The 25846-nt window shown below is 37.4% G+C and overlaps 1 protein-coding gene across 1 annotated transcript in view; it reads left to right on the top strand.

The window, feature by feature from the left end:
- Positions 1–17975, top strand: part of tmem244 (transmembrane protein 244) — a 64614-nt gene extending 46639 nt beyond the window's left edge. Inside the window, exons 4-6 of the mRNA XM_051924215.1 lie at positions 4351–4476; positions 15435–15479; positions 17541–17975. Of these exons, the coding sequence (XP_051780175.1) occupies positions 4351–4476; positions 15435–15479; positions 17541–17635 (266 nt within the window). The 3' untranslated portion in view covers positions 17636–17975. The remainder of the gene's footprint in view (positions 1–4350; positions 4477–15434; positions 15480–17540) is intronic.
- Positions 17976–25846: the final 7871 nt, after the last annotated feature.

The following is a 25846-nucleotide window of genomic DNA, read 5'->3' as shown; positions in this document are numbered from 1 at the left end:
CACTGAGTAGAAAACACACGTAAAATATATCATTATCCACATTGATGGAATACAGTCTTCAAAGGATAAAAAGAGTCCTCTCTTCTCTTATATAGTTTCTCTGTGTTACTAGACCTGTCCAGCCTGTCATTGCTGTGGATCACCAAGTGTAGATAAAAGGGTGTAGGATCTCTGTTTCACCTTCTGCCTGGGACGCTAGAAATATGAAGAGATTTGTACAAGTTACAAACAATAAAGTCTACATTTACATGTTCACTTTCTCTGTTGTGGTACAAAACCTGGCCGAAGACTTACTTTTACAAATAACCTAGGCACATTTGTTGAAATAAACAAAATAATACCATTTATATATAACTAACTGTTCCCCGCGGCTCTGCCCATGTAGCAGTGAAATAGGACTTTAAAAATCAATAAACAAACAGGTATCGCTAGCTAAGCAGAGACAAGGTACACTCCAAAAACGTGGTGAGAGGTAGACCAACTCAAATGCCAGCTGAGTGAGGAGGGCCCTGGCCAGCTCCCCACTCCTGACGTCACGCTTTCCCCCTCCCATCCCCTCCAAGCCTGCAGCCTCTGTCTCAGATTAGTGCAAATAAATCGCTCCTGCAAGCGAACTATGATAAATAACTTGATGAGAGAAGTCAAAAAGTCAACCAGAATGTTCAAGCAAATTATACAAAATAACCCAATCTAACAGAGAGACAAACAGATGTTGGATTTAATATATATAGAAATATGAGGTCAATAGAAAATGGATATATGCAAGTATATATATACTTACTTATATATATATATATATATATATATATATATATATATAAACAAATAAATATGTGTGTGTATATATATATATATATATACAGTATATAAATAAATAAATAAATAAATAAATGTGTGTGTGTGTGTGTATATATATATATATATATATATATATATATATATATATATATATATATATATATACAGTGGTGTGAAAAACTATTTGCCCCCTTCCTGATTTCTTATTCTTTTGCATGTTTGTCACACAAAATGTTTCTGATCATCAAACACATTTAACCATTAGTCAAATATAACACAAGTAAACACAAAATGCAGTTTGTAAATGGTGGTTTTTATTATTTAGGGAGAAAAAAAAATCCAAACCTACATGGCCCTGTGTGAAAAAGTAATTGCCCCCTGAACCTAATAACTGGTTGGGCCACCCTTAGCAGCAATAACTGCAATCAAGCGTTTGCGATAACTTGCAATGAGTCTTTTACAGCGCTCTGGAGGAATTTTGGCCCACTCATCTTTGCAAAATTGTTGTAATTCAGCTTTATTTGAGGGTTTTCTAGCATGAACCGCCTTTTTAAGGTCATGCCATAGCATCTCAATTGGATTCAGGTCAGGACTTTGACTAGGCCACTCCAAAGTCTTCATTTTGTTTTTCTTCAGCCATTCAGAGGTGGATTTGCTGGTGTGTTTTGGGTCATTGTCCTGTTGCAGCACCCAAGATCGCTTCAGCTTGAGTTGACGAACAGATGGCCGGACATTCTCCTTCAGGATTTTTTGGTAGACAGTAGAATTCATGGTTCCATCTATCACAGCAAGCCTTCCAGGTCCTGAAGCAGCAAAACAACCCCAGACCATCACACTACCACCACCATATTTTACTGTTGGTATGATGTTCTTTTTCTGAAATGCTGTGTTCCTTTTACGCCAGATGTAACGGGACATTTGCCTTCCAAAAAGTTCAACTTTTGACTCATCAGTCCACAAGGTATTTTCCCAAAAGTCTTGGCAATCATTGAGATGTTTCTTAGTAAAATTGAGACGAGCCCTAATGTTCTTTTTGCTTAACAGTGGTTTGCGTCTTGGAAATCTGCCATGCAGGCCGTTTTTGCCCAGTCTCTTTCTTATGGTGGAGTTGTGAACACTGACCTTAATTGAGGCAAGTGAGGCCTGCAGTTCTTTAGACGTTGTCCTGGGGTCTTTTGTGACCTCTTGAATGAGTCGTCTCTGCGCTCTTGGGGTAATTTTGGTCGGCCGGCCACTCCTGGGAAGGTTCACCACTGTTCCATGTTTTTGCCATTTGTGGATAATGGCTCTCACTGTGGTTCGCTGGAGTCCCAAAGCTTTTGAAATGGCTTTATAACCTTTACCAGACTGATAGATCGCAATTACTTCTGTTCTCATTTGTTCCTGAATTTCTTTGGATCTTGGCATGATGTCTAGCTTTTGAGGTGCTTTTGGTCTACTTCTCTGTGTCAGGCAGCTCCTATTTAAGTGATTTCTTGATTGAAACAGGTGTGGCAGTAATCAGGCCTGGGGGTGGCTACGGAAATTGAACTCAGGTGTGATACACCACAGTTAGGTTATTTTTTAACAAGGGGGCAATTACTTTTTCACACAGGGCCATGTAGGTTTGGATTTTGTTTCTCCCTAAATAATAAAAACCATCATTTAAAAACTGCATTTTGTATTTACTTGTGTTATATTTGACTAATGGTTAAATGTGTTTGATGATCAGAAACATTTTGTGTGACAAACATGCAAAAGAATAAGAAATCAGGAAGGGGGCAAATAGTTTTTCACACCACTGTATATAGTGTCACACACACGCAATTAGGGGGCAGTGACTCGATCACGTGTGAAAGCACGAGAGAAAGGATCAGGAACACGCTATGAATACTCTTCTCTCCATTGCATCTACAGGACTAGCCCATACCTCAACTAATGCTCCGATCTCCAACAACAATTTCCTTCCGGCTCCATGACTTAAATTCTGTCCACTGTTTCTGACGTCATCTCTGGCCTCCCTCAATCATTGTCACATCCGTTGTTTCAATTTCCTCCTGTCATTGATTTTTCTTATAACAGCTCCGGGACACCATGTTTTGTTGTCAAAAGTGTATGATTTTTTCATTTAATGTTGACCTTGTTGCCAAAGACTGGATCCTACGGCCTGTATATGGGGAGGCTCCCCAACTCTTAATCAGTCTCATTTGTTTCATTTATGACTAGATATATATATTGTAAGGATACACAAAGAAGGCAGAAAAAGGTTTGAGGAACCACCCCCTATATTGTACAATTTACAAAGCAAAATATGTAACACTTTCAATAAATTGCTCCAGAGCAACATCTGGTTCCATGTCCAAAAACAGGGACAACTAAACACAAAAGGAGTTGGGCTTTTATAATAGCCAGGGAGGAAGAGGTGGGGTCCAATAATTGAGACTGGAAGTAACCTTGGTAGGAGGTGCAGTTATGCAAGGGAAGCAGGAAGCACTCTATGTTGATTTCCCTTTGGGGAATTTGTAGGAGAAGGAGAGGAAAGGTTAGTGCACTTCGAAAAAACCCGCTCTTGTTTTCCGCCCTTGGTTAAGCCCTCAGCCTGCCTTCCAAGCGCACGAGTGTGACTATATAGATGAAGGACAATAACAAACAACACAAGTGTAAAATTTTTAAAGCTTAGTTAAACTTCCCAAAGTAAAAGGCAAATAACTTATGTATTAAATATATCTCTTGTCTTAGAGACAGCTTTTCTTTCTTACATAAGGTACATAACTTCTGAACTCTTGATTTTCCAATTCATTTGTTGTCTACAAGTACTGTTTATTTTCTCACAGCAAGCTAGCCTCTGCTCTAGTTTACCACCAACGCCGACACAGAGCTCTCAATCTCTGTCTCTCTCTTTTCCTCTATGTGTGTGTGTGTGTGTGTGTGCGTGTGTGTGTGTGTGTGTGTGTGAAATGCTACTCTGCACTTTCTGAGTAGAAACAGAAGATGCATGTGCTAATAGGAGACACTTAAAATGCACTGTATCAGCTATGATTTCTGGCTATGGGCAGCCAAAGCTGGCCAGGTTGAGCTGTAGCTTGATGAGAAAGAGCAGCTAGTTAGGATGTGTTTGATGTTTTGTAACTGTGAGAGTTGTGAGCCAGTATGGTTATACCATGTAGTACTCTACAACAAAAATTAAATTACTGTAGTTCTAAATGATGTTACGACAGTATTGACACTCATAATCACACTGGCCTTCTGCTGCCATAATTATATTACTTTACTGGCCATTTCACTCAATTCTCAATTCTCTTTTTAACTGAATATAATAAAAAAATTACCTGCTGCTCATCATATAGAAAATCTACAATGCTCTCAAATCCTCTGATGCCAGGGTTGACAATATTCTAAAATATAACAAATATTTTATGTGGCAAATTATTGTTTGGTACAAATTAGGGTTGAAAAGTTGAGGTTGGAAAGGATTTTTTGACATAAAGGATTTGTCCTCTGTTTAACTCTTCCTAAAAACATCATTGAAAGCGAATGGTAAAATTCAGATATTTTTGCCTTTATTTTCTGCAGTGAACCTGATTTCACTGGAGGTCTCCTATGCAGTCAGTGGACTTTTGTTCGTTTGGATAGTAGAAGAGTGGGTCTGGGACTACGCTATTACCATCACGCTTTTTCATATTGGACTTACAACAGCAGGTAAGAATGAAAACACACAAGGACACACATACGTATGTAGTCATGCACACCACTGAGCCATTGCCTGTAATCGCATTAGCAGTTAGTAAGATTAGTATCCACATGAGAGGCGTCACTGGACAGTCAAACAGTTGCAAGGCATTGTGCATTCAGCAGAATTCCAGAAACTGGAATATTAGATCTTGGATCTTTTTAAACAAGCGGAATGAATTTGGAGAAATGTATCAATGCTAGAACACAAAATAATAATTATTCTATTGCTGCCTTCCAAAAGAGTCAACAAGCAATAATCAAAATTAAGCAGTTTAAACTTGTAATGTACTTGAAACTAGATGTACTTGTATGTATTTGAAAATAAAAAAAAAACTAGCAAAATAAATGATACTGTTAATTAAAACAGCAAAACTTCATAGTTCAGTAAGTGAAATTAACAATACCATGATAAAATGATTACAGTTTACAGTTACGTTTTGTTAAATATTCCATGTTTCAGCCTTTTAAAGATTGATTTATGGCAAAGTTGTCCTCTTAAATCTCAAAGACCCTTAGATTAAGTTGAATGGTGACTTTAAATTGCTATATGAGTGAGTTGTGGTGTGTGCCAGTGGGATTTGAGACTTTCTGGCTGCCTTGCATTTAATTGTGCAGTTTAACTACCGAAAACTGTATAAGCAAATTTAGATAGCAATGGCTGGGTGGATGGCTTATGTCATAATATAAAGGTAGCTTTGACACCCAGCGATCTCCATGTTACTTAAGTGAGTGATTCCTAATTTGTGATTTCCTAATTGCGCCTTACTTGATCATTATTTCCAGATGTGAGCAGGGCTTCTTTACAGGTGGCGCAGTGGTAGTGCTGCTGCTTTGCAGTAAGGAGACTGTAGAAGATTGTGGGTTCGCTTCCCGGTTCCTCCCTGTGTGGATAGCGCTTTGAGTACTGAGAAAAGCACTATATAAATGTAATGAATTATTAGCTGCATTACTGTACTGATGACAAGTGTGCAAGTCCTGACAAAGATGTCATTTGTACCTGCACATGTCATAGTCATGTTTATCAAAATATGGCTGGATTTAAACTTATTTTGTTATTTTTCAAATAAAGAAGTTTTATAAGTATGCTTTTTTTCTCTTAATCATACAGATTCAGAGATTATTATGTTTTAAGAAAGATCAGAATGCATTTTCGGCATTGTAGGCTAATGCATTGTAGGCTGATTAGTACAATGATTTGATGCATTTTGGAAAAGTAGCTGAAAGTATTACTACATTTATTTTCTATTCCTGAGATTTAGTAGACATTTTTAGGTAATTTCAAAGGAACTAAGACTCAAAATTTCAGTTTTTGAAAATTCTGCTACATTCACAATGTGTTCCATTTGAGCCTAACATTTGCTTTACATTAAGTAAGGTTTAGGTGGAGGACAGCTCCCTTTCAACTGTTCAATTAATCATTCAATCGCATTTCAAGCAATTATTTTCAGTTAATAAATTAAGGCAGGACTCCCACTCTGTCTCTCTAATTCATGTTTACAAATACTTCCATTACCATTCTTTTCTGCACCTTATTCATATACGTTTGGATTTAAGGTTTTACTAATGCTTCTCTTTGTTTCCATCAAATTGTGTTCCTTACTATTTGATTTCTTTTTGCTTAGGACTGCATAATTTATTGAGACTGAGAGGCTGGGAGACAAGTCTGTGATTAAATAATGCAATTAATACACTGCATTCTAAATATGTTGAGCAATTTGTTACCACGGGCGGCACGGTGGCGCAGTGGGTAGCGCTGCTGCCTCGCAGTTGGGAGACCTGGGGACCTGGGTTCGCTTCCCGGGTCCTCCCTGCGTGGAGTTTGCATGTTCTCCCCGTGTCTGCGTGGGTTTCCTCCGGGCGCTCCGGTTTCCTCCCACAGTCCAAAGACATGCTGGTTAGGTGGATTGGCGATTCTAAATTGGCCCTAGTGTGTGCTTGGTGTGTGGGTGTGTTTGTGTGTGTCCTGCGGTGGGTTGGCACCCTGCCCGGGATTGTTTCCTGCCTTGTGCCCTGTGTTGGCTGGGATTGGCTCCAGCAGACCCCCGTGACCCTGTGTTCGGATTCAGCAGGTTGGAAAATGGATGGATATATATAGTAAGAGTGTGGATGCTAGGTGGCACTGTTGCAACAGACAAATGCAGGACACAGGTTAAAATACCAAGAAGTTGTTTAATTTCTTCTTCCCTCTTATACAGTGCCCAAAACATCTCCACCACAATAAACAGGCAATAAATGAACACTAATACAATCAATCACAATATACTCTCCTCCACACCTCCCAGCAAGCTCTGTCCTACTCCTCCCGACTCCAGCTCACTTGCTGGGTCTCCAGCAGTCCTTCATATAGTTCCTGACCTGGAAGTGCTTCTGGTCTTCCTCCCATGTGACTTGCCAGCACTTCCGGGTCAGATGGAGAATCCCATTTCTTTAATTAGCCCGGAAGTACTTTGGGGCTTCCGTCCTCATGACTTCCTAGTACTTCCAAGCTGCAAGGGAAGCATGGCTTCCCAGGTCCTTTCCTAGCTGTCTTCTTCTTTTCTCATGGCCTGGGAAAGTATTAAGCCCATGTCCAATTGGGACTCCTGTTCATTTATTTGGGGCTTTCTACCCGGGTAAGGAACCATCAGTTCTGTTTGGGATGTCCGTCCATCTATTTGGGCTGCCTAGTCCAGGTGCGACCTCCTTCCATATATGTATATATGTTTTTCTGAAACTGCCTTTGTGGCAGAGTTAGTGGTTAGTGCCGGTACCTCACCGACCCAGTGTTCTAGGTTTAAGTTTGGCACCTGGTTGTTGTCAGTTTAGAGTTTGTACATTCTCCCTTGGTTTACTTCCAAATATTCTCATTTTTTTCTTACATCCTCAGAGTTGTGAGTCTTACATTAATTGGTAATTCCTGTGTTCTGGTGTATGTGTTTCTATGCAATGTAATAGACTGGCACTCTCTCCAGGGTTGTTTTCCCATATTGGAATTAGTTTTTCCAGGGCAGGCTCCAACTTCTTGCAAACCCAGAGTTAAAGGATTCCTGGGAGTAATTGCTCTGGGCTGGCAGAACTTTAGAGGGGACTACAAGTAACCCCAGAAGTACTCCTAGGATTGAATATAAAAAAAAATGCTGCTGGCCATAACCCCAAGAATCTTGGAGTTGGGAAAGAAGTAGTTGGCAATGACTTACCTGGTGGGAGGTACAGTGGGAGGACTAGAAAGAATCTTTGTCATGATTTTGTATGTATTTTTTTTATTTCCATTCCTTATATATTACCTAGCCAGTGTTTATAGCAGTAGAGTGTTGTACCATGTTAGCCATAGATTGATACAGGAGAAAGTAGGTGGAAATGATACCTTTTATTGGCTAACTAAATAGAGTCTAATTAGTTAGCCAATAAAAGGTGTCATTTCACCCTACTTTCTCCTCTAGCCAGTGTTTGTTTTTGTATTGTAATAAACCTTCGTTTACCAGGGCCTCCAAAATTGTTTTTTGAGGAATTGCTTTCCTTGATTATTTCCTTCCGTATGCCCAGTGGTAACACGATAGGCTCTGATCCCTAAAGTGGGGCTATGTTAATATTTACAGAATATGTAGCATAGTGAAAAAAATGTAAAGAGAATTAGAGTCCCATGTGAAAAATGTCCATGGATTTGGTCTTCTGAATAGGAGAAGAGAAGGTGTTCTGACATGCTGCTGGCAGTGCCTGTTCCATGGAGTTCCAAGATGATTAGCAGATGTTTCCATTTGATTGAGAGGCAGTGTCTGAAGTGTTGGAGGGTCTTTTATAAGTAGGTGCATGAGAGAGTTCGGGCTTCCTGTTCCTCTTCCAGAACAGCAGACAGGTTACCTCTGAAATATTCAACACAATGCACACCAAGTCTATTTTAATAAAATAAAATATTTGCAACAAAATTCTAAACCAGGTTAAACTAAGCTTTGTAATAGGACTATGAAAATCTGTAATATATTCATTATTTACTATAACTCCTGTGTAAAGGGGCAAACATTGGCACAAAAGAATTAGTATTAATATAAATTAATTAAAAAAAAACTTTAAATATTTTAATAATCCATCAAATGATGAAGGGACTGTTCAAAATCCTAAAGAATTTTTTGTATTCTATAAAAGTGTCCAGGTTGTCACTCAGTATTGTTATATTAAAAATTAGTACCTCTAAAATTCAGATCCTTAATGACTTTACAATGGCACAATACAAATAGTTGAAAATCTCCATAATCCGAGGTGATGGTGGAGAAATCTTTTTATTCCCCAGGCACAACAGTCCTTTCATTGAAGTTTAAAAGAGTGCAAGTTACAATTAACTAAATTTTCACTGAACATAAAGATAAAGCTTAAGGCCAAATTAAAAATACATTTGTAAAAGATCAGAGGAACTCTTTGTTTTTTTTCATAGACAGTTTATATGTGAATTACTCTAAAGTGACAATAAATACAATTGAAATATTTTATGTGAATTGACTAAAAATGAGTGTGGCTCATGAATCAGTGTAGTTTTACTTTTTGAATTTGATATATTGTTTTAGTATATGTTTCTTCTTGACTAACAGAAATATTGCATTATTAAATCCACCCCGGTAAAGTCGGGTGTTAACGAAACCGTTATAGAAAAATAAGACACACAAAGGAGAGATCACTAAGTAGAGCGCAAAGTTCAAACAGACAGTGACAAAATGAAAGCCCAAAGGATTATTGTATTGATAGAACAGGAAATGAAGATACCAAAAAGGGACTTAAAAAAGAATAGTCAAATAAATGTTAGAATGTTTGAACCTTCAGTTGACATGTTGTGCCAAAATGGGTATCAAAAAGTTTGAGCTTAAATATTTTGCTGAAAGCCATGACTTGATTACATTTTTTCCATAAATAATTAGTGTTTTTGAACTTTTAACTTCTGCTTTTGCTGTTTTGTAGTGCATACCTTAATATTTTTGTCCATTAGGTGGCAGCATTTGAAAAATATTGGACAAAAAATGTGGCATTTATCTTGAATCCCACTGAAGATGCCAAATCTCTGGGAGTGCCAGTTTTCAAATGTGCACAACAACACTTAACAAAACACTGTGTCTTTAGTTGTTTTTAATTTCACTTCCTCAGTGTTATTAAAGGACCAATGTGCCGTAGACCAGGGGTCCTGCACTTAGGTCATGGGGCCACAGCAGCTGCAAGTTTTTGTTCTAACTAGCTTTTAATTAAGAACCAATCTCTGTTATTAATTCATTTCCAAAGTTAATTAAATATCTTGTTCCAGGACATTTGCAATATCAAAGGTTACCAAAAAATGTAGATTTTATTTTCTGTTATCATTCATTGATTTACAAGCAAAGGCATTTATTCGAGGTCATTCATTTAAAATTAATTTTACTTCACTTTCCGATTTTAATTCTCAGATTCAAGCTTCATTATTTGTTCTCATCCAGCACCAAGCTATTGATAGGAATGAATAAAAGACCTGAGACTTTTCAGTTTAAGGAAAAGGATTAAGAGGAGACATGACCAAAATTATTAGAATTATGAAGGGAATTAGTACAGTGGATCAAGACATTATTTTAAAATGAGGTCATCAAGAACACGTGGACACAGTTGGAAACTTGTTAAGGGTAAAGTTCGCACAAACATCAGGAAGTTTTTCTTTACACAAATAACGATAGACACTTGGAATAAGCTACCAAGTAGTGTGGTAAACAGTAAGACTTTAGTGGACTTCAAAACTGGACTTGGTGTTATTTTGGAAAAAAATAAGTGGATAGGATTGGCAAGCTTTGTTGGGCTGAATGGTCTGTTCTCGTCAAGGTTTTTCTAATGTTCTAAAATTATCAACAAGAAGCAAAAAGAAAGGTAGGAAATCATGGAGACAGTAAATATTTCCATTATGCATGTGTGGTACCTAACAAGTACGTAAATAAATGTAAAGAAGCAATCTTAAAACAGAGGCCTTAGGGTCATGAATACGCACTGTTTCAAGCAATTCCTCAGTTTTCTAAAAAAATCCTAAAAGTCCACAACTGATCCCTGTGTAGGGCTGAGGAAGGCTGTGGGCCTTCAAATCCCTCAAACTGAACTGAATAGATTTTGAAAATGGACAGGCAAATAGATGTACTTTAATGCATGTAGTGTTTCATCCAGTACTGTTGATAGATAGATAGATAGATAGATAGATAGATAGATAGATAGATAGATAGATAGATAGATAGATAGATAGATAGATAGATAGATAGATAGATAGATAGATAGATAGATAGATAGATAGATAGATAGATAGATAGATAGATAGATGTTATATGGTTTGCAAGATAAATACCTTGATAAACAGGCAATGTATTGATCCCAATGGGAACCTGCAGTCTTGTTTATATACAGCAATCAGATATTCACTGAAACTACACACAAAGTTAAAAAGTAAAACAAATAAATACAGATCTGTATTCAGTTTATACGTATGCCAGCTGTATGACTCGTCTAAAATGGGCTGAAATCCAAGTAATTGGTGTAGACCTCAGCATTAACGATTGCAGTGTACCATGCAATGCATATGTTTCTATCATTTGTCATTTGGTTTGGGATTCATGAAGTCAGTGATAATGCTTCTGATACACCAGCTATTGGAATGATAAATGCAATGCATTTCATTACAGTACTAAAAATGTTTGGTATATGCCATCTTTGGAATGACAGAGATATAGCAACCAGACACACACCCAGATAGACACATAGACACTTATCCTTTTATTAAGATAGATACATACAAAGTGAAGCCTGGAGGGGGCACACTTGAGCAGACACCAAACCAAAAATAAGCCAATAATGCCCAGAAATCTTAAAACAGATAGGAGCTTACTAACATAAGGAGGATATAACTGATACACAAAGGTGCAGATGTATTGAAAGTACAAGGGAGAGGGGAAATAAAACATTTAGTGTCTGTCTGGGCCTAACCAAGCAGTATATTTCTGTAACTGCCCAGTGGGGCACCAGTCCATTTACCTCTGTTTTTTGCCTGCTCACTTCTTTCTTTCTTTCTTTCTTTCTTTCTTTCTTTCTTTCTTTCTTTCTTTCTTTCTTTCTTTCTTTCCCATCATCAATAATAATTTTGTTAATATAGCAAGTTTTCTCAGGATTATCTGTACAGAACAGGTCCAAGAGAAGAAAGGTTATTTATTACAGCTAAATATTGGACTTTGAGCTTACATTAGAACTGACCCTTCCTTGAGCACAGTTCAGTCATGTAAACTGGATTACAAAATGACAGCCATTAACTTTCCTTCTGAAATACTGCCTAACAGTTCATTCTGTCATGATATAAACAGGTTTGAAAATGTATACATAACATTCAGATGCGTTCTGGGATTTATTTAACTCCTATGGTATTTTGTTGTTTATTCGTATCCTTAAAAACACAGCTATCACATTTTTGTTAATTAAATATTTTTCCATTTATTAAATATTTTGTAACAATTACAATTTTTGTAATGAGTCATATTTGAATATAACAGTGATGATAGACTTTTGTTTCATGTATTAAGAGAATACATAAAATCTGTATATTAATAGAATTTTACAACATCACATTATTAAAAACCAAGCCCAAATATCCTCTTGATGGCTGAAATAGCCTTCACACAAATCAAATTCCAGGTGATGCTGAAACTGAATGAATTGATGTACTAGTGTTAGTTGTTGGTTATGGAGAGCCTGTGACTAATTGTAGTTCATATTTTATAAGCATAAAATATCTGAAAGATGCACCTGGTGGAGAATTAAAATCTTCAGTGTGCTGAAGTTTGCTTAGTGCACACAAGTAGCTGATCTAACCTCAGCTTTCTGATCTCACACTGACTCTGTCGTGTTTTAAAGACTTGTTTTGGGGGTTTCTTTTGCCATTACGAATTACTGGATGTGTAAAACAGGAAAACATAGATAGATAGATAGATAGATAGATAGATAGATAGATAGATAGATAGATAGATAGATAGATAGATAGATAGATAGATAGATAGATAGATAGATAGATAGATAGATAGATAGATAGATAGATAGATAGATAGATAGATAGATAGATAGATAGATAGATAGATAGATAGATAGATGTTGCTGACGTTAAGTTGCAGACAATTCTTTCTGCACCAAGAAACAAAGTTCTCCACCTGACTCCTTTATTCTGCCTCATACTCCATTTCAATACCTCACATAAGTGCAGAATCATCTGTGAATTTCTGCAAGTGACATGATCTGCTCTTATATTTATAGATAGAGGTGTACTAAGTAAAGATAAAACGAGACAGGACTGTTCCTTGTGGTGCTTCACTGTTGTTCACATCCACATCAGAGACACAGTCCTTGAGTCTCACAAACTGTGGACTGTCTGATAGTCCATTATACAGGACACCATAGGCTCATCCACCTGCATATCTCTGACTTTACCCCTTAACATACACGCTGAAATGACCTTTCTCAATGTAAATGTGGGAGTGTAAAGATGTAAAATAACTGGGGCTGCACAAAATGTTTCTCTGTTTTAAGATTTTGAAACTTCATCAATGGTTTTTTAAAGGGATATTTGAAATTTCAATAATATGTACAGCAAATTCTATTCTGGATATCCAAGATAAACTGAAGTTTCCTAACAAATTTCATTGAAGTGTTAAGTGTACCAAACTTCAACCAAATTGGTCCATTGGGAGCTGAGTTTTTTAATGTGGAGTTTGCATTTTATGTGAATGTACCTGAAAAAGAAACACTCCAGATAAAAACAGCAAAAAATTCCATTATTTGAAAATATACAAGTGGGGCTTTTCTGACAAAAAACAGTACCAGCAATTCTGGTCATTTCTTACTCTAAGAGACACATTTTACACTCCTCTAATATGAATATGTTTGAGGTTTTGAAAGAAAACTATAAAGTGCATAGAAAAACTCACATAGGCACACAGAGAAGATGTAAACTCCACACAGACTGTAACCAGGCGCCTACTAGTTGTAGTGATAGCCATCCAACTATTTAAACGAGGTACCTGCTTTGTCTTACCAGGTATTCTTGGGTTACAGTAATTCAGGGAAAAGGTGTAAAGGGCACATGCAGGAGTTTATCCTCAAGATGGTATCACTCGAATGCAAGTCATATACTAAACCTCCATCAATGTACAGAGACGGCCATTGTCTGGGAGGAAGCCAACACAAATACACAGGGAATGTATGGACAGACACACTAGCCTGAATTCAAACCGATGCAAAGATTCCTATTGCACTACCAGATACTTAAGAATCTGGAATCTAACTATATGATACTCTGTACTGTGGGGAGACAGTGTAAGCTGCCTTCATAAGTACAAAACAGTATACTATATACTGTAATGTCATCAAAAACTGACCTTTATTTCACTAGTCATCAGTCAAGATATATAATTGCACATTTGTGAATAAGAATACACCAAAAGTCTTATATTCTTACTTTTAAACACCTATAGAATCTTAAAGTTGCATCTGGACAAATTTGAAGTGATGCATAAACAATTACAGTGTAAGCCACTGAACTTTTCATTTAATTTTTTGCTGCCATTATGCCTCATGATGCCATTTGCTAGCTTTGCTGCAGTTCTGGGTTTGTGGAATTGTTAATACAGCAGACAAAACAATTGTAAGTTCACTCAAAAATCTACCTATCACTAAAAGAACAGTATGTTTTTTGGATTTTTTTATGCTTTAATGTGAAAAAATAAGCCCATCTGAACTATTGTGTTATGTGAATTTTTCTGCTATACACTGTAATTCTGTAAATGAAAATAGACAGAATACCATAACAGGTTGGGGACTGGCCTGGTATCTCATTGAATAAAGAAACTGAAAATATAGTGCAAAGAATCAGAATAATAGGATGTCTCAGGTCCTTGTCAGATCCTTGGTAAAAGGCGTCTCTGCCACAGAGTTCTGCTCTCTAGGTGAATGTGGGTGGTCCAAATGGAAATGGGTGCTGACTTCTGGAGCTGTGGGTGTTTAACTTGCTCCAGAAGTGATGTTACAGCCTGTCCTGGGACTGGTAACTGTGGGGAAGTGACAAGAGGTGGTTGGTGTTCTTGCCATGGCCGTTAAGACACACCCCAAGTGCTCATTTGTGACACTGTGCTTCTACACAGTTATTTAAGTCACAGAACACAAATGAGCATGACAAAGAGTAGCCAGTTCAGTATCTCCTTCTGAGCATTTAGATTAAATTTATGTGATAATATATGATAACAGCTCAAATTTCAAATTATATAATACCAGCAATGACGCCCTGCATGATAACATGCAGTGAATGCACTTGACTAATAGTTTTCATCCTCTTCCTCTGTACGTTTAGCATTCATTTACTTGGACGTTGATGCACTGGCTGCTTCCTTAGCAGCTCTTCTTTTCTCCACCCTAGCAGCCCACTTCTTCTCTTATTTCGGCGGCATCTTTTCACGTTAAAACTGATAAGTCAGTGTTTGTGTTGCAATTACTTAGTACGTTTTCTTTAATTTTTTACTTCTTCTGTCTGCCTCAAGAATGATTTAAGATATGAAGAGGTTGGGGAAGCGACTGCGAAGGTGATAGGGATGAGAACGGCGCCCGTACACATGCACCGCATGGCCGCCCTGCAGCATGCGCCGCACGGCAGCCCTGCTGCATGCTACCGAGAGTTGATTCTACAATAAAACAAAATAAAAATAAAAGAGGAATAACATTGGAGGACATTCATCACCCAGTAAGCATCACATAGTATATGTGTAGAATTTTTCAGGTCAATAGGCAAAATGGTTTGCTAACTACAGGTGATTTAAAATCCTGGACAGACAAACGAACAGCCACGGTAGCATATTACTGTATATATGAAGATAAAAGTACTTCTTTGGTTGATTTCAAACTATTTTATGTATGTCTCACTTTTCATCTTTTAGTGATGTCTGACTTCCCAGCAGCTGTTCACTGGTGGATTGCTTTAGGTAAGAAGTATTAAGCATCTAATAAGTGTTTATTAGAATGTCTTTAGTAGTTGCCACTACTCTGCCCACAGGAGACTTTGGACCATTGCAGATCTAAGGCAGAATTCCCTGAGCATACAAAGTGAACAAATGGTCATTGTCACCTTTCAACCAACACTAGCACAAAGACAGGTCATCTATACTGTCCATACAATAGCTCACCCCATATCCCTAATGTTGATAAAATGACTGGACGTTATTTTTTTTCTCTGACCACGGTGACCAGAGGCAGGCATTATGATAGCACTCCTAATTAATGTAACACCAGAGGGGAGAAAGGACATGCGGCTATAGCTTAACAAATCAATTAAACCCAAAAACAAAGCAGTTAAAGGAACACAGAAGAGAAAAGTAACAAAAGGAAAAGAAAAGTTGGAACTAAAAGTAGATTGAGGTCCTAACATGTTGTAAATGTCATGTTATCTGTTATCTCTCTTATCGTGTAAGATTTATTAAAATATAATAAACAAGGCCAATTGTTGTGGAAAGGTTTACTTTAACATGGCATGTGAATTAATATATTTCTCCAACTATTTCATACATTTATTTATTAAGCAGTCTTTGTTTGTTGGTTCCTTATGAACACAGGTTTGTTTTTCAAACCACAGATTTGAAATTTAGCGCCCAGGTAATTCTCACTTCAAGTCAAGATTTTGACATTGTAAACATGCAATTCGCCACCTTCATTGTGTGATAACAGGGATGGCTAGGGGTCAAGCAAAGCATTAATGAATACTACACTGTGATCTATTATAAGTGAAACAGTGGCAGAAATGTTATACTGATGACGTGAGGGGTTAACACGATTGCCTTTTTGACCAAGATATCCAGGTTTGATATCTTCCCCTTAACTACTCATTTCCCTCTCTTAAGATCTCATGGCCATAAGCCGGGAGGATGGTGTTGGTTGGTTCACATTGTCAACAGAGATAATTGATGTAACTTGGACAATTTCTTTGCGTCAAAAGAAAAAAAAAACAATATTGTATACAAAGAAGCTATTCAAAGGCTGTGTACTAAATGTAAAAAGGGTAGGGATAATAAAGTTCGGTAATATAATTTGTAACTACTTTTTACCTTTCAACATTTCCAGTTTCTCACCTGGACAAAGGCAGGCAACTCAGCTAGAGCTGTACTTTGTGATAATTTAGTAGCTTACTAAGGAGGTTGAAAATAAAGACGTGATTTACTTTAGTGTAGTCTTATTAAATATTGTGGTCAAGTGAAGGAAATGCATGTCTTCACGGAAAATTATTGGGGCGCCAACCTGGTCATCTCCGTTTAACTCCAACAAAACTATTCTGTTTAAAACAAACAAAGATTGCCGTCAGGCTGGTTAACTGCAGGGATGTCAGGAAGAAACTCTATTCTGTCTTGGGTTCATTGCAAGACTTTACCACCTCCTCACATCAGCCATGGGATTTATAGCTATTGGACTGGAAAGAACAGAGTCAGTTGTCATTGGTGGGCATCTTCTTTGTGCTATGGTGAGAACCAGAGATGAGAATGTTAGCGTCAGTGCCCCCTCTTGACCCAAATCCGTATTACATACCTCTGGTAAGCCCGGATAGTGGCACCCAGACACGCATGTGTGACAATGTCTTTGTATTTGGACTGTGTGTAAATTATCAGATGTTTCAGTCAGCTGTGCTTTTGTACATTTCATTTGCCTGCATTGTATTTCATATTGCTTTGCCTGGCTAGCAACACCAAAATAGTTGGGCTTTACAATTTATGTTTAAATTAATATTATCAAGTTGTAAACCAAAGATGCAAAATAGAAGTACACATGAATAATTAAAAAGAAAAAAGAGTGGTGTGGTTTAATTTTGGCTAATTTATATATTGTAAAGATTTCAAAGTACTGACTCTGCCCAATGCATTTTAAATTGACCATCATAAAAATGTAATTATTTGATATATAAGGCAATAGGGATGATAAGGATAATATTCAAACAGATAAACATTTGGCTTGCTTCAATTGTTTTATTGTAATTTTTTTCTTTATGTTCTTACTTTCAGGATCTGGACTGTCAGTGATGATTATTGGAGGACAACTTCTTGCATACAAGTTATACAAGAATAATTTCATTTATCCTGTTCTGGAAGACTTTTAATTTGATAGATTGTTTCAGTATGTGTGACCCAAACATGACCAAACAATGTTTATGTTGTTGTTGTCTTTGATCTGCAGTTACAGATCCACTAACCATTTCCATATTTGTACTTATCAGGTTAATTTTTTTGTTTCATTCCTCCTTGTACTGTTGTCAGTATAATTTCTGAGTTTCAATATCAGAAATAAAAACATTCTTGTTAGGTACCTTTTGAGTACAGCATACATTTATTCTGGCTGCCTGATTGACCTTGAAGACTAATCAAAATGCACAAAAGCCTTTATTTACCAGCCATATCTTCTAGAAGCCAGATGTGTTTCATGATTGCATTTCAACCCTGTCTCTCTATGACTAAATAAAACCTTTAATTGAAAAAATAAATGGTAAAAAATATAAACTTCACAACTCATTGCTTCAGAGTACAACATGAAGTGTAAACCACTGAAACGTACTTTTGAAAGCTTGTGGAATAATAAATATAAATGATCTTAAAGAAGAAAAATATATTGATCTTGGTTTAGTGGTTCAGTGATTTGACTTCCGCAGGTATCAACTTCTATATGAATTCAACAGATATTTGACATTCCAATAATTGCTTTAAAATGGTGGTAAAATATGCCATGGCATCTTGAAAAATAAAAATTTGAAACATGGTTGACTGGTCAAGATCATTATCTACATATATATTTACTTTGCCCTAGAAGTGATTGGGGAGAGGTTGGCCATTCATTATTTTCTTTTTTAAATAAGGAGAAGTTATTTTTTTACAGCAGTGTCTTATTTTGTGCATGTCTATGATTATATCACACTTCTGGTTTGCTTTTACCAGGCAAAAGTAATTACATTACCATTTAAACTCGACTATTACTGTGTCCTTCTACAATCAAAGACTGGCTGGTGAGATTAATTGTTGATTCTGTGTGAGTGTGAGAGTGTGTGCGTGAGAGAATGGGCCGTGTGATGGACTGGTGCTGTTGAGACAAGCTCTTGCAACACAGAATTGAGTTAAGCAGGTTTCAGTATGTTATGTCATTATATTTTTTCTGACTTGGCACTTGCTTACTGAATGACACCTGCATATTCCTGCTTTATATTATTTAACCAGTAACAGCGCACTGCACAATAACACAGTGAATACACTTGACTTGAGCATTCATAGTTTTCATCCTCTTTCTCTGTACATTTAGCATTCATTTGCTCGGAGGTTGATGTGCTTGCAGCTTCCTGAGCAGCTCTTCTTTTGTCCACCCTAGTGTCCCACTTCTTCTCTTCTTTCATCGGCATCTTTCTGAGTTAAAACTAATTAAGTCAGTGTTTGTGTTGCAATTACTTAGTATGTTTTCTTTAATTTTTCTCTGAGCTGGCACTTAAGTCTTCAATATGCCTCAAGATAAAAAGAGGTAGAGGATGGCGAAGGTGTTGGGATGAGAATGGCGCCCGTATGCATGCACCGCACGGCCGCCCTACTGGCCGCTGCCGAGAGTTGATTCTGCAGTTAAAAATAAAATAAAAATAAAAAGAAGAAGAACCTTGGAGGTCAATCATCACCATGAAAGTGGATAGTAGATGTCACATAGTATATGTGTACCAAATTTCAGGTCAATATGTTAAACAGTTTGCGAGCTACAGGTGATTTAAAATCCTGGACAGGCAAATGGACAGCCACGGTAGCGTATTATATAGAAAGAAAAGATTAGGTTCTCTTATGTATTTTATCAAAGTTGTCTTTCATATCATTTGCCTCACCCACTTTGTTTAATTTTTTTACAGATCCGTGTTGTTGACATTTTCATCTGTACCTCATCATGTTCTTAACTACCCATTTTTGTGCTTATTCCAGTTGTCTTGTATTACTGAGATCTGATTGCCTACAAATACCTTGGTTTTTATAACTGATCATCATAATTTTTAATATCTATTTTAATTAAAATCCATTGAAAAATTACACTAAAAAAAGGTATTACAGTAAACCTAAATGCCCAACAGCAGGAGGAAAAAGAACTCAGGAAGTGAAGAAGACCCTTTTATTAGTCCTGAGCTTGGTGTTTTGCCCTGGCATTTCCTGCACATGCTGCTTGCCTATAGATTTGCTCATTTATTATGTAGTCTTCATATAAAGTGTGTGTGCGTACATCTTTTGATGCCATAGCTAAACATATCTCCAAGTTTTGGGTCTTTCAACATCATACTACCTTACCCAGAGAAACTAATTTCAGTGAGCCCAGGGTTTATTCTTTTGAGACACAGCCAACTTGAGGGTCTGCCTAACACCTTGGTGGTTTCATGGATGGCTCTTATCTTCATCTGTCCTTCAATGCAGAATGTGGTGAAGACTCTGGCTAGTGATTGTGATGCAAACCTCCTTCACTCATCTTAACAGACAAGTAGCTTGCTCTCCATCCAGATTACCTGCATTGATTTGTCCTTCATATGTAGAGCATTTTAAAAGCTTCTTCAAGGTGGTCTTTCCAATGATCTGTCAGTTCTACTAGAGTGGTGTGTTTGCTAAAGTATGATCATAGGACTAGATCCGGTCCGAAGTTGGCCATTGGAATGTGTAATGGAAAACTGAGTTGGCTTTCCAAGTCCACAGCCATTTTACAGCCAGATGCTATGAAAAAAGATTCCAGAAGTTCTACTAGTGGTCAGATATGGCTGCTCCCTAGCTCTGATAAACATGATCAAAATCTTTGTTATTTATATTACTACACTGATGGTCTGTGCAATTGCCTTCAAAACTTGATCTTTGTGTCAGTGATAGCAATCATCTGCCAGAGCTTTTGGGCAGCTGCTGAGGATGTGTTTCAGGGTTCCAAGCATTGAACTGACAGGACAACTGCTGTTACTGCCTTTCCCCAATATGCAGATTGACCAGGTTTGGCAACAAATCATTCATCATTCACCGCCTGGTTTAGAAACCTGATCTGGATAAGCTCAGTTTTCCAGAACTCAGCCCAAGTGACTTTTCTTTCCTGAGCATTGTCCCATCTAGTCCAGGCAACTTGATGTTTCATCCCAACTGTGCTGTTTGCTCTCATTTCCTCCACAGAAACATCTACTTCCTCCTGCTCTAGGTGCCAGCACAGCTTCTTGGTTGAATTTTTTATATAGAAGGTGGTAAAGGACCCCAGCCCAGCAGTTATGTTTGTAACCACGTCCACTGGTCTGTCATTGTGCACTCTCACTTCTGCTTGCTATACTTATCATAGAAGTCAAAATATTAAAAGGGAGGGTTACCCCGAAGGAGAGACTGTAACAGAAGATACACACAATTCAAAAAACAAAACACTATACCACGCTGTTCTTTGCTAATGTCTTCCACTCTAACTTATAGCTATCATTTTTCTATTGTGTAGTTGAAGAGACTGAAAATGTTCTTCTTATATTTGTAATGTCATTGTAACATCATTTCATTATTTAGTTTTCCTTTGATCCCCATCGTTTTGGGTCTAGTTTGTTGGTTGCAGTTAAATTGTTTATGATTGTTTTCAGCCAGCTGGTATTGGTGGTTTGGTAGATTGATGCCCATGTTTCTGGATAAATCCCTTAGAAACAAAATCTAAAAGTCGCAATATCATTAGGGAAAGGCTTCTTGGATAGATTCTTGATCTTCGGTGTTGTTGTTTTGATTTTAAGTTTGAATCAATATTTTAGGCTTTGACTGTTGATTTATTTTTAACTTCACAGTATCCTCTTGCCTGATCTCTGACATTTATTTTTACCACATTTGTTTCTCATCTCTTGGTCATTCAACCCTTGACTCTTCTTAATCTAATTTTTTCTTTCAAAATCATTGAAAGAAACCATTCAGAGTCATCAGTGGCCCATCTGAAATAATTAGACTAAGTTAAAATAGAATAGCTTATTTTAGAGTATAAGAATAGCAAATGATTAATTCAATAGCATAATTTGAATAATATAATACATTATGTTATTCTGTAGCCTTGTTTGTCAAGGAGAACTGTAAGTTGTTTGTCATGGGATTTTTTATAGCTCAGATGTAGTTGCACTTAAGAAGGAAATCTCCTTGAAACAATATTCAATATTTCCTTTATTGCAATGTTCATTACTTCAAAGTCTACACACTCTACAGGGGTATACTGAACCCCCAAATTATTTTTAGTGAGTTTAAACATCTGGTAAGTTTTTTTTTTTTATTATTTATATCCAGTGTGTGCTCAAGACTTTTCATCTCTGCTTGTCATGCTTTCCTGCTCTTGCTGGCTTTCTTTTTAACCAATGCATTTAACTTAATCTTCTGAAGCACAGATGCAGCATAGCAAAGTGTGTATGTTGATACTGTATGTAACTCAACTTTATTTTAATTATGTCATATTAATACTATTTATATTTGTTTTTTGGTATACAGTAGATACTTCATTAATTAGGTATTGTTCAAGTTGACACTGTGGACTTTAGGAGCACTCGAAACTCAAATAATGACCAAAGGATTAAAAAAAATTAACCTTAGCTGCCTAGGCTTTCTGTACAACTAAGGTACTGTATCTGCCGGGTAGTTGGTCATCTTTCCCACTGTTGCACACCTTTGTCCTGCTCGTACTCAATTTACCTTTCTCTACAGTCTTCTGAACCTGCCTTCTGCACACAAGCTGAAAAAATGACACTAGCTATCTCTCAACTTAAAGTTCAACAGTGCACTGGCTTTAAAGCCCAGTCCCTTAACACTTCCCAGTAACCCCTCCTGTTTTTTCTAAATCCCACCCAAAAGCCTGTTGCTGCAATTGAGGAACTCTCTCTTGCAGAATATTGTGACATACAAGTCAGAGCTGCTTTGGGCAGGGTGGATTATAGTATTCATTGATTCATCCGCGTATCCATGCTCTAAACCCACTTATTCAGGGCAGGGCCCAGCTGGAACAATCCCAGCAAGCAATGGGTGAGGGCTGGAACAACAACTGGACAGGATGACAGCTCTTTACAGGGTGAACACACACACGTACAGATCAGTGGGCAATTTAAAATCATCAATTCACCTAACCTGCATGTCTTTGGAATCCTCCTTTTAACATATAAAGCCTTAAATAGCCAAGGTATGGCTTATTTATCTGAACTTATAGTATAGTGACTTACAAACCAGAACGTACATTAAGATCTCAAGATGCCGGTGTGCTTATAATTCCAAGGATTAATAAAATAACAGTTGGAGGTCCAGCTTTTAGTTACAGGGCCTCTAAACTGTGGAATGGTATGCCTGCTGCTATAAGAGATGCGCCTTCGGTATCAACTTTCAAATCCCGGCTGAAGACTCACTACTTCAGTTTAGGATATCCTGACTAGAGCTGCTGATTAACTGTACAGACTGCATCTTTGTTGTTAGTCATTAGCACTAAAACATAAGTAACATGATAGTTATAATTTGTTACTAACCCTTACCTATTCTCCTTTTGTTCTCATTACTCAAATGTGGCACTTGGTGATAATGCCCACCTGCCAAGTTGTTTTGTCTGCCTAATGTAAAATTATCTTTGATGGAGGATTGCAGGAACCATCAGGTAGAGGGGTCCTTTCATTGGATTGGCTGGCCCAGTGCTGACTCAGCTGTGGTATGTCCAATGGGGGGAGGCAGCTTGATGGCCGAGGTCTCCAGGACTTCAAATCCAAATCGTATTATGTGATATTATCTACTGTTAAATTCTGCTCTGTACTTGTAATATTTCTATTGCACTATTATATAGTATTGTTGAATTCTTGTGTTCTGTTCTGTGTATTGAATTATATTTACCCCTTTTTATTGACACTCACTGAACACCGAACCTACCTGGAAAGGGGTCTCTCTTTGAACTGCCTTTCAAAAGGTTTCTTCTATTTTTTTTACTACAAGGGTTTTTTTGGGAATTTTTCCTTGTCTTCTTAGAGAGTCAAGGCTGGGGGGCTGTCAAAAGGCAGGACCTGTTAAAGCCCATTGCAGCACTTCTTGTGTGAGTTTAGACTATATAAAAACAAATTGTATTGTATTGTATTCTTTTGTTTTGTAGGAAGAAACCACACTCAGGGACTCATATGCAAGCTCCACTCAGGGAGCACCTACAGCATGACCTCCAAACTCTGTACTGGGAGAGTGCAGCATTACCTCTGCATCTCCGTGCACCTAATTTGTTAACATACTTACTTAACTCTGGTTGTTTAATAATTGAAGAAAAAAATACTCTTGGGCGGCACGGTGGCGCAGTGGTAGCGCTGCTGCCTCGCAGTTAGGAGACCCGGGTTCGCTTCCCGGGTACTCCCTGCGTGGAGTTTGCATGTTCTCCCCGTGTCTGCGTGGGTTTCCTCCCACAGTCCAAAGACATGCAGGTTAGGTGGATTGGCGATTCTAAATTGGCCCTAGTGTGTGCTTGGTGTGTTTGTGTGTGTCCTGCAGTGGGTTGGCACCCTGCCCGGGATTGGTTCCTGCCCTGTGTTGGCTGAGATTGGCTCCAGCAGACCCCTGTGTTCAGATTCAGCGGGTTGGGAAATGGATGGATGGAAAAAATACTCTTTACTTGAAATTTTAGTAACATGATGGGGATCTCCTTCCCCAAATGTCAGTAATATCTCCAATTCACATTTGCTAAAGTTTCACTTTCTGTTTTCTCCCACAGTTTGAAAGTATAGACATCACTCAGTAATACAGCCAAATTTATATGGTGATTAGGTCATGGATATTCAAATCTTGCATGTTTAGTGGTGGGAGGTGACAAGGAGTAGATAGCAGGTGAATAAGTGCATACTTTTAAGCTAATTTGAGATTTAAAAAGGAATTTTGTTAGACTTGGCATTTGTACTGGTTTATAATTTTGATATATATTTTTTCTGTGTGTATGCTGTTTTTGCATTTCTAGTGCAAGCAAAATTTTAGCATGGAGTCTAAGCAAGGATAAATGAGGTCATTGAATGGGCTATAAAAACTCAAAGGAGAGTTTTGATTGAGTGAAAGATGTAAAGAAAAATGTTCATAAAATTAATAAACAGGCATTTCAAATATACTGTGATGATATGGGGGATGATAGTCCCAAAGCTTCATGTTAAGCAGTCACATAAAGGATGCATATTCTGTCAGCAAACATATGTAAGCTGCAAGGAGAAAATAGCCCATTTGACAGGTCAGCAATAAAATATTAATAGAATTTGAAATGATTGGTATCCAGCTGATTAGACTTTAAATCTGTGCAAAACAAATCGAATACATACATTGTGGTGTGATTGCTTTTCCACAGTTACGTTTCCATAGGCCTAAATTATATCAATTTATCTTTTATTATAAGTTATGCCTCCCATGATTCCCAAACTTAATTTTCATTATTGGGCAGTATGGCGGGGTACAAAGTCTGAAAGGGCAGTTCCATGTTCAGGACAAACTGCTGTTCTTACTCTTTCTGCTATATGGCATCCAATTATTATAATCTTTTTGTTTACTCACACAAACCATTGATTTGAACAATTGAAAACAATTTACTGCAGGTCAAAATTCGAAAAGCCATCATCTGTGCTCAGACCAGTAAATGCAGGTTTAAAAGAAAAACAATTCTGTAAATGAAGCACTAGAAATAGCTGAATACAAGGAAACAACTTTGTGGAAACCAAATAAATCCTTACATCAAATTGCTATGAACATTTCCTGTTTGATTTTCTCCTAGCATTGTAATTATGAATGCTTTGATTTATGGTTTGTACTTTTTCCACCTACAGAACATAATAAATTTTTGCAAACTGGAATATGAAAAAGGGAAAGCTTTGATATTCTTGAAATAAATGGAAATATGTTCATCCATTTTGTTACCAGCTTGTATTAGCCAGAGAAACAGAAGGCCTGAGACCACTTTATTAGCAGATGTTGCAATGCAGGAACCTTGGTCAGGACAGCTCATCAGTCAGGCCCTGGGTTAACATAAACTTAATCTCACAAATAAGCAGAACATGTACTGTAAATTTATTGACTTGTGAAGTTTTTTTTCTCTCTTGCCGCATAAAATGAACCTTGGGAAGTAATATATCTGATAAATGATAGCACCCAACATCACGCCAGGGTTGGACATTTGCCTTTCCAGCTCATTCTTCTCCGTTGAGCTTTTAGTGCTGCTTTTCACTTTGGTAGAGCAGTAAGCAGATTGGCAAACAGTACTCATATGTAACTCTGCTTTTATACATTTTGAACAAAGACCAGTCTGTTAATTTTGGGCTATAACATGGTCTGGAGGAGAAGAATATTGTTTC

Source organism: Erpetoichthys calabaricus, chromosome 3 (assembly GCF_900747795.2).
Source record: "Erpetoichthys calabaricus chromosome 3, fErpCal1.3, whole genome shotgun sequence".
Classification (NCBI taxonomy): domain Eukaryota; kingdom Metazoa; phylum Chordata; class Cladistia; order Polypteriformes; family Polypteridae; genus Erpetoichthys; species Erpetoichthys calabaricus.
This window is presented reverse-complemented; position numbering and strand designations above follow the sequence as displayed.